Here is a 9,760-nt window from a genome sequence, read left to right as displayed (position 1 = left end):
AGCTACTACAGGAATTGGGGTCATTTGCCCTCCCCAAAAATCAGAAGTTTCTCTGGGAGAAGCTGTATCACATTCTTGATTTAGGGCCAGCAGAGCTGTTCTGAAATTTGCAAAGGAGTAGTTTGGGGAGTGCCCTCTGTTTATCTTGTTTCTCTCCAGTAGTGCTGCTTCTTGTGCCCCTTTGCTCCTGTGTGTGCCTTCAGCAGCCAGCTGGCTTTCAGGACCCTGGATCTGCTGCAGTACGTGTCTGTATGACAAAGGGCTTCAGGCTCCCTCGGCTTTGGGTCACAAAGTAATTGACAACTTCCTGAAGGCTTGAGACTGTCACCTGTGTCACCAAAACAAAATGAAACAAAACCCAAGCAAAAGAACCCCACCAAATGAAGCATGCCATGTGTGTTGAGAATACTGCTGTGCTGGAAGGCTGGGCCTCTAGCAATGTTTCTCAAACTACTGATACTGGATTTGCATCCAGTATTTAGATGCAGTGAGGGCTGGGACAGCCTTCTGCAATCTGTGGTCCTGTTCTGCCCTCATAGGTTAACTCGTTTTCTTCCATCAAATGAGTACAAACCAAAGGAGAGATTGCTCTCTGCACCCTTGTGCTCTTCATTGACTGCTGGAGTTCTTTCAGCAGATGGTATAAGAACAGGTGCTTTTTCAAACCAATAGGATGTTTCTCAGGCCAGGAGTTAAACATGTCTCAAAAAAAGTGGAAGAAAGTTGTTTTAAAGCTAATAACAGGGTCCATAAAGCCTTGCTCACACTTCAGCTAAGTTAATTTTTTTCTCAGCTTCATGCAGTGCATGTGGAACTTCCTCTAGCTGCAACGAGAGCTGTTTTCAGACTTAGTACTGAAGCCTGAGTTGAAAAAAATAATAAATTAAGCTATCTTGGGTGTTTTGTGAGTAGTTTCATTTTTATTTTTGTTAGAAGATGCTGGTGTGGGTTTTTTTCCCTACTTTTCTAATTCTTAAAAGATAAATTGTTCTTTGAGGTGAATTCTCTGCATATTTTACTTTGACTCACGAGTTGTTTAGAAAAACTCTAGTAAATTCCTAATTGTCTGCAAAGTGATATTTCTTGCAGCTGCTTAAGATTCTTGAGCAAGAGGAGCGCTCACTTACCCGTCTTTCCAACTCGATAACGTAACTTGCTCCTTTGGCCATCACTCTGTAGTGCTTTAACTGCGGGGCACTGAAAGAAGATGAAAGTTGATGTGCTGCCTGAACAAAATGCTTTTTGATGTATCTTTGTCACTACAAACCCCTTTGCAGGAGCGAGGAGTCTGCTTTGTAATGGCACCAAAACTCACTGAAGGTGTGTGGCAGGGTTTGTTTTTTCCTGTTTTAGTTTGGAAACACTGAGAATTGCAAGTGTCATTCCTGGTGTCTCAGAAGCCACTCATTCTGAAGCTCTACAAAAGCCATACCAGCAATTCAGCTGAAACCTGTGGTGTGTTTTTAGACTAAGTTACTGTTTGAAAATACTTGTCTGTTTTTCTGTTGCCCGTTTTGCAAAGGGGTATGGCTCGTTCCATTTTCATTCTGCGTGATGATTTTTCAAACTGAGTAGGGTTTCATTTACACAGGGAAATGGGCTTTGTGGCCGATCTTTATTCCTTTTTGGTTTAATTTAACTTCTCCTTTAAGGAAGAAACCAAGAGAACCAAGAAATCAGTTTGGGCCCACCCCTGCTGCCTCATTTGCCTTTCTCCAAGTACCCCGAAGGCAAGGCTTATGGTTCACGTGCCAACTCTGGGTATTAAGAATTCAGTTTTCCATGCAGCGCATGCTAGTGAGTCAGGGGTAATCTGTTGTGGACTCAACCTACTCCAGCTGGTGTCGGGCGGTGACTGCGTAATTCCCGCCGCAGCTGCCGGGCCGCAGGATGAGGTTTCCCCAGGAAGGGCTCTGCTCTAACATCTCTGCCGCCTCCTGCCGGGACACCGCGTAGAAGCACCTGCACGGAAGGAAGGAGGGAGCGGCACGGGCGGGAGTTACGCTGGCACGGCTAGGCCGTGAAGAGAGGTGTCTGCTGGGCTAAGCACTCCTCACAGCACTCGGCTTAGCCGGGGTGACTAGCCAGGGCTGCCTGACATCTGAGGGACTCTTGCTGACCAGCACTCCCACAGGAGCGTCATTCAGGACAGCAGTGCTCTGGCCTTCCCGGAGAGCCAGCGAGGCCTTCGTACAGGTATGACTCTTCCTGGACCCTCGGAAAGAGCCTGAGAAGAGTCTCCTGGGCTTACCTTGAATTTCTCAGGAGGGCAGATACTGCAGCCCAGCACGTGGCTTTCTGAAAAGTATTTTTAAGCATAGCAATAAGCTGCACTCAAAGCAAAAGCCATTGTAGGAAAGCTGCAGGAGAAATCTTTTCCTTAGGAAATCTCTATGAAGGCGTTAAGGTAGATTTTGTTCATTGACTGTTATACAATCCTTGTACAACAGCTGAATTTTGAGCCTCTGCATGGAAATAATAATTTGAAAGGAGGAGGGAAGGCTCTTCAGTCAGGTTGGGATTCACACAGCTGAGTCAGAGCTTACGCTGGCATGGCGGCTGGCGTACTGTCGAGAGGGCTTTTTCTGTTCAGGGATGTGCTGGAGCAGTTGTGAAGTGTAATCCTTCTTCTCTTTTCCTTCTCTAGCACCTCATGCATCCTGGTGAGTTGCCCAGGTGGTAACGACTCATCTGCTGGAACTGACAGCTGAAAAGCAAAGTGTAATTGAAAAGAAAACCAAAGAGTGGACAAACATTGTGAGCAGTTGTTTCTGTGTGTGCATTATAGCTCATCTCTCAGCACAGCTGCTCTGCAGGAATACTTTTTCACCTGCTTGGTTTAAGCAGCTGTGATAGTCTGGAAGGTTTGGATGTGCCTCTGCTTTGATTGAAATGCTGCGTGTGTGTTTTTGTTAGAATAACGAAATAAGGATATCGGGGTCCTGACAGAGAAGACAGAATCAGGAATGATGGAAGAATCCATAGTGATATTTTGCAGTTGCTATAGTGTAAATGTACTTTAGCCTATTTCAGTCATCCACAGCTTTTTAAGAGATTCAGCTAGGCCAGTGTAAAGTCACTTGTGAACAAACTTCATTTGTTTTTCCACTGGTCATTACCAAAGAGGTCATTATCTTGTGATTTTCAAAGTTCATTTAGCTAAGAAGAACCGTAGAATAAAACACAGGGCTGAGAAGTTGTTTCAGATGTCACTTTGGCTGCTTGTTTAGTTATGTCTTTATTGCATGATAAAGACCTGGAGAGTTATCTCTCTCAGAGTAAGTTCCCTTTTCCATAGCTGCTAGGGAGGGACTTGTGCTAGAAGTCTGTTCTCTCCTGGAGAGCAAACTGTGTGTGACTATATACCATGTCAGAGTGTGTATTGCAGACAAGTTGGAGTTAAATCAGCCTAAATTTTGCTCTCAGGAAAAAAAAAAAAGGCCAAACAGCATAAACCTTCAACAGTGTAGTGTATGCAAGGCTTTGTGCCTGTAGAAGCCAACTTCTGGCATGCATGAAGACAAAGCCCCCTTAATAGACACTTCTGACATGAAATGAGATACAAAACTCTTCCATACCTTAGTTACGGTGAGAATAAAAGCCTTCCATTCTTTCCAACACTCCCAGTCACTGGCCTGAGAGAACAGAGAGTGACAGTGTAAGGACAGCTACAGCAACAAAAATGAAAGCTTGGTACTTCATGTGGAAGCTTAAATAATCCTCACCCTTTAGAAGGACCATGCTTGGAAATGAGCTCCCTGCCAAGCTACATCCTACCCTGAAGCCCTGCACTTGTCCACGCTCCATGTTCAGTTAGAGAGAGAGGACAGAGGTGGGAAGGTAAAAAATCATGTCCTCTGTTGAAGTAAAAGGAGAAGGCTACGTGGACCGAAGAAGACCATGCTAAGGAGACGGGTCACCCTCAGGTATAAAACTTTCTGTATAGTCCCCAAGCACTACAGTCTGTATGGCTTCTGAATGATGAGGTGGTGCCTGTCGTGGTTTTACAGGTGTCACTGTGGTACTTCCTGGTTTCTCTTGTGTATTTTCTTCAATTCTTTGCTCATTTCACAGTGGCAGATACTTCTGAGGAAAAATTCTAATGTCTCGAGGGGGAGTTTAGGTTCCTTTGCCCTGGCCTCCCTCTCCAACGGCCTTTTGGTGCTGCCTGGCTGCAGGCTGAACCCTTAGATGTCAAGAAGGCAGCTCCACTCCCACACCAAAATGGAGCTCAGGATATCTGTGGGAGACAAAGTACCAAGTGGCTTACGAATCACAGGTTTCCTCTTGTTACCTTCAGTTCTAGTTGCCCATTCGGCAGCATCAGGATGAACTGTGCAGGGCCATTTTCTTCTGGATAAACATTGGTTGCTGAGGTCAATGCTGATATATCTAACTTCTGTGTGTACTAAGGAGGGGGGAAAAGAGAAATATCACAAGTTGTAATTTTCATCAAAAATCTAGTTGCTCTCCAAAGCAATTTGTTTAGAAGGAACATTTTTTTTTGGCTAGAACTTGAGTTATTTAACTGACAGATGTGACAAAGCTCAGTTCTTTGCTTCTGTTTACAGAAGTTCTGACCAATAACATACCTTCTGGATTTTTCCCATCCTAATCTTCATAATCACAAACAGATTAAATCCATGAGATTTCCCTAAGCATTTGCTTTGTCACTCCAAGTAACAGCTAGAGTACACCATAATATTGCCAAGCCCTTTTTCCTCAGCTGCATAAAGGAATGTCATGTTACACACCATGATGTACACACCAGATGTGCCCTTGTGCACATCTGAAGGAAAAACACTTGGTAAAATCAGGGAGCAATATGGATATGTTTGTAGCTTGAGTGCCAAAAAATACTCCTTTTTTTTGTTTTGTTGAGGAAAATCAATATGCTATTGCTTGTTTCAACCTGGCTTTTTTTGATCTCAGCCTTTCTGTTACGAAGTTCAGTACAATTTTTTTGGACTATACAGGTAAGATAAAGGAGGGTGCCAAGAGGTATCTAGAGGACATAAGGATTACATGGTTCAAATAACTGATGCACTTCATCAGATGAGTAGTCACAAAGATAGCACATTACTCACTGCTGGGGCTTTCTTATCATCATAAAAGAAGAGTGTAGTTCCTCTGAGTTCTGTCCAATACACCCTAAAATCCTGCTGGAAAGGAGGAAGTGTCAGTTTGTGAAGATGATAATTTTAGTTTCCACAAAATCCTGAAAGTGAAAGAACTGCTAAGAAAAAATGGTATTGTCATATGTTAGTTTTCAGTGTTTTAAAGCTTGTTAAAGAGCAACTATATATTTTGCAGGCAGTTCATACCGGATTCAGTAAATAATTCCTTACAGGCAAAAAGATATATAGGCTGTAGGTGTTGTTTTCTAGTACCCTACTCTCGCATGGAACTAGAAGACTTTACTTTTTAACTGATTTAAATGTTTTAAGCATTTGTCAGCAAATTGTCGAAAGATTTAAAGGGGTGTATGTATATGTAAATATCTTTTAAATGCAACTGCAAAATCTTGCTCTCCCTAAACAGCATACAAGTGGGAAATAGTGTGAGATGAACATGTATAAAGACTCCAATCTTCTGAACACCGTTCTCTTGAAGTCCTCTATTGCATTGAATTTCAGTCCTGCCATTTTACTTCCTACAGGGAGATGTTCACAGAGCTTGATGGGAGTCTGACCTATTAACTGGAGTTCTTGTATTTGTAGTGGTATTTTATGTGCTTTGTCCTTAAATTATAGGTAGGAGTGTCTGCAAATCAACACCATGCTGAGGTAAATATGATTGTCTGGCTCCTCTAACTCTTCCCTAATGCAGTCATGCCAAAGCGATGGGAAAGGTTTTTCTGCTTTCAGGTGCCCCTGATACCCTGGGAATTATAGTGGGAATGGGACACTGAACTGGGAAGGCAACTTTTGTGGAACAGAAATTCTGTTCTAGTTCTCAGTTTACTTCCAGTTCTCAATTTTGTTTGTTGTTCAGGGATTTTTTTTCTTTTCTTTAAGTAAGGTTTTAAAACAAACACAACTGAGAAAAGAAATAACAGGTTAAGTCTTCTGATAGGTCATACAAATTAGTGTGAGCAACATTTCCTAGAGTATCCTGCAGGAAATCCTTGCTTTTTACCCTACTAGCTTCTAACTAGTCTTTTCTGGTGGTTTCTGTCAAATTACTAGTGTAAAATTTCTATAGGGTTCAGCCTCTGGCCCCAAGCTTCTGAGCACTGCATTGCTGGGGGATGTAAGTCCCTTCAGATTAGCTGCATGTTATTGCTCTGCCCTGTCAGTTTTTGTTATTCCAGTATGGTAGTTACTGAATTTCAGAAGGAGGGATTGTTCAGGGGGGAGAAAACAGTTTTACATAAAAGGATATAAATAAAGGGGGTGTAATGGTGAGCTTTATTAAATGTGCAGGTGTTCTCCTGCTAAATACAACAAAGCAATGAATTGAATTATTTCTAGTGCTGCAGAAGGAGTAATAGTAAGATTATTAGTTGCTTTTTTTTTTTTTTTTTTCCTTGGAGTTCCTGTTTTCTGTGGTTTCTGTTTGTTCCTGTGTTTGCAAACCACCATGCTATTTTGGTCTTTTGATGATAACTCCTTTAGCGCGGCGTGACTCATTTTCTCTACTCTGTGCTTCTGTATCTAGAGAGATGTGCGTGTAGGTAATGTAGAAACGATTTTGTAACCCCAAGTACAGGAATTGCCATTGTCAAGCACTGAAAAAGGGCAATTGGCTGATAAGGGACGTGCTCTGGATATCCATGCTCTTGTAACATACACGAGCACATAGATGTTTGCAGATTTGCGTCTTGAATAGTTATTTTGGGGCAAAAAAAATCACTCTTACTTTCTCAGTTGACATATGTTAAATCATCAGCCCTTAAAAACAAGAAAGAAAAAGATGTAGAGAATCTCACACATGCTTTAGGTGGCATGTCACTGAAGAGGCTGGGATGGATGCTGTTCTCCAGTAAATCGAGGATTGTATCAGAACAATATAACCATGTCAATCTTTGCTCTTGGCATTAAAAATACTGCATTAGTTTTTCACCATGGTGAAATCGGTCAAACTGTGTCCACGTTTCAGTAGGTAATAGTTAATTATTAGTGGCATCCTGATGCTTACCGCACATAATTAACTTTATTTCCCTCCCCTGACGAGTAAAATGAAGAGAAATAACTAGATATCGTTACTTCAGTACAACCATTGGCATCAGCCGGTGCTCAGAAACATTTCCCAGCAACGCCTTTTTGAAGAACTGTTTTGACACCTCCCCCTCCCGGGACTGCACGCCTTACCTGGCAGGTTGAGTGCCGGACAGACAGGTAGCCCTGGAAGTAGAGCGGCAGGCCGGTGATCCTCTGCCTCTCCTGGAAGATCCGCCGAGGGGCTGGCTGAGGAGTTTCCTCAGGCTGTTCCCTAACGCCTCTCAGCATCCTTTGGGTATGTGGGTACCCCTCGTTGCTGCGCTCTTTCACCCCCTCGCCACTCCTGTTGTTCTTGGTCTGTGCCGTGTCAGCCTCAGCCAGAGAACTTGCCCTGGTGAGAGGGGGAGAAGCAGCACCTCGAGGAGGAAGTCTCCGTGCTCGCCTTAGGTCAGCGCCCGCCGCCGACTCTGTGCTGGCTGTATGGTCACGGGGAGAGCCAGACTGGGTGCACTCAAAGGATCTCTTCCTTTAGAATGTGCTCCTCGGCTACGCTCGGAGGGAGATGTTCAAATGATGAGCGTGCTGGTACAAGACTGTGTCCTTGCTGTGCCACCTGCAGGTCATGGTGGAAAACCCTGCTTCTCGTGGCTTACAGCACTGCCCTTTGCACAGGCTGCTGCCAAGGCCAGACTGCTCTCAGATGCCTCTGAAAAAATATTTAATTTTTTCATTGGGAGCGTGCATTAACTTTGAGACTATCAGAATTGAACTTTCTTTAGCAAATGGCTTAGGGGGATTACAGGACACTAAAAGTACTATTGGAAAGCAATTTACCTATGTCTGTTTGTAACTGGCAAGGACAAATCAGCTTTGCAACGTGCATGCAGGAAGATTTTCAGTGTTAAAGAGTTAATGTACCGAAGCCTTTAAAGAAATTGTGAAGGGAGGCGCAGTTCAGTAACAAAATGTTGGTCCTGATGAAATAAGGGGTGAAATTTCCATCAGTTTCACAGAACGGTGATGTTTAATTTCTTTTCTGGCTTCCCCTTAGTGGTTAGAACAGGGATGACAAGACTCGGTGTTTCAATACTGTTGCTACTAAATGCAAAGCAAACAGTACTAAATAATAAGAAAAAAGTATTTTGTTTTGTGTGTGGTTTTTTTTTTTTTTTTTTACATCTTCATGGCCTTTTCTGTTTCCCAGCTGTGTGTTGGTGCAAGCTGAGTATATAAATGGCCAGTAAGGTGATCTGTGATAGACCAGGTAGTCACGAAACAACTCTAGCAGAAGTGGAGTTCAGCCCTTTGTGTGAAAGTAAATTCTACATGACATCCCTAAAAATGGCTGGGGATATGATCATGTTCTCAGATTTTGGCTAAATTGCAGATTGTTGTATGTGTACTTTATTAATTGTGTTTAAATGGTGGAATTTGACTTTGCTATTGAAGGGTGCAGAAAGGCTAATAATGAACATGGGTACTTGCACTTTTGCTTGGGAAGGTTGCTGCTGCCAAGCCAGCACTTCACTGCTTGCCAGTGTGTGATGAAAAATATAATTTAAAATTATGGTTTTGGACGGTCTTTTGCAGGTACTGTGATAGTATGGTGTTGTGAAATATGTTCACTTGATTCGTGTCAAAATAAAATCATATTGGGGCGCCATGGTGAGGTGTGGTTCTGTTGTTCTTTGTATAGCTACGGGCCTGGAGAAAAAGCAAGGTAATTCGTTCTGGTTTCTTGTTTGTTGTCACTTGGCGTGTTGTTGTGCTGGCTTGCATTGAATCTGTTAATGGCCACAATGTTAAACAAAGGGGAGTTTGTAAAGCGCATCCATGGAGCCTGAAATTAAACGGGGAGCCGAGGAAGATTATTGACTGCATCCAACGACCACCAGGTGGGAGCTAAGGCGAACCCAAGAGGTGAAAAGAACATGCTTCCAAGAAGACCTACCTGTTAATGGATATGTGTTAACAGGGACAATAAAAGCCGGAGACAGGGACTGTATGGGGTATGCGTCTTGGTTGAGCAGAGTCTCCCGGTGCACCCAGCACTGTTTGCTTTTGTTCGTTTAATAAATTTTAAATTTGATTGGAATCTGGTTTTGTGCTAAATTATTTCTCACAGTGTTATGTTCTTAAGCAGTTGTTTTTGCTCATTGTCGAGTTCTTCACTAATGCTTCTCCAGGTTGTTTAGTTTGGAGACAAGGAGGCTCAGGGGAGACCTTCTCGCTCTCTGGAGTCCCTGAGAGGAGGCTGTGGCGAGGTGGGGGTTGTTCTCTTCCCCCAGGTGAGAAGAGGAAATGGCCTCAAGATGCATCAGGGGAGGTTTAGGTTGGACATGAGGAAAAATTTCTTTCCTGAAAGGGTTGTAAGGCCCGGGAACAGGCTGCCCGGGGAAGTGGCTGCATGTATTGCGAAGTCGTGTAAACCACGAGGGACATGTTTTAGCGGTGGTGACCTGGCAGTGCTGGGTTAACAGCTGGACTCGATGACCGCGGGGGTCGTCTCCAGGCTAAACGATCCTGGTACTTTGAAGACAAGATCGCGACCCGCTGTGACGACTGGAGCTCTTGGAGGAGTTGAAGCGGGGACGGCA

General features: G+C 43.5%; 1 protein-coding gene across 1 annotated transcript; it reads right to left on the bottom strand.

Annotated features, from left to right (window-relative positions):
- Window positions 1-217: 217 nt before the first annotated feature.
- Window positions 218-7,639, bottom strand: LOC103778722 (signal-transducing adaptor protein 1-like; the record flags this gene model as incomplete). The annotated part of the gene is made up of 8 exons (XM_008946323.1): window positions 218-328; window positions 1,128-1,197; window positions 1,834-1,962; window positions 2,547-2,707; window positions 3,579-3,635; window positions 4,295-4,408; window positions 5,088-5,159; window positions 7,314-7,639. Coding segments are annotated over 8 exons (1,040 nt in total), but the record flags the coding sequence as incomplete, so codon positions are not given.
- Window positions 7,640-9,760: the final 2,121 nt, after the last annotated feature.

This window comes from Merops nubicus, unplaced genomic scaffold (assembly GCF_000691845.1).
Source record: "Merops nubicus isolate BGI_N331 unplaced genomic scaffold, ASM69184v1 scaffold2178, whole genome shotgun sequence".
Lineage (NCBI taxonomy): Eukaryota > Metazoa > Chordata > Aves > Coraciiformes > Meropidae > Merops > Merops nubicus.
The sequence above is the reverse complement of the archived record's forward strand: the minus strand, read 5'-3'. Positions and strand labels throughout refer to the sequence as shown.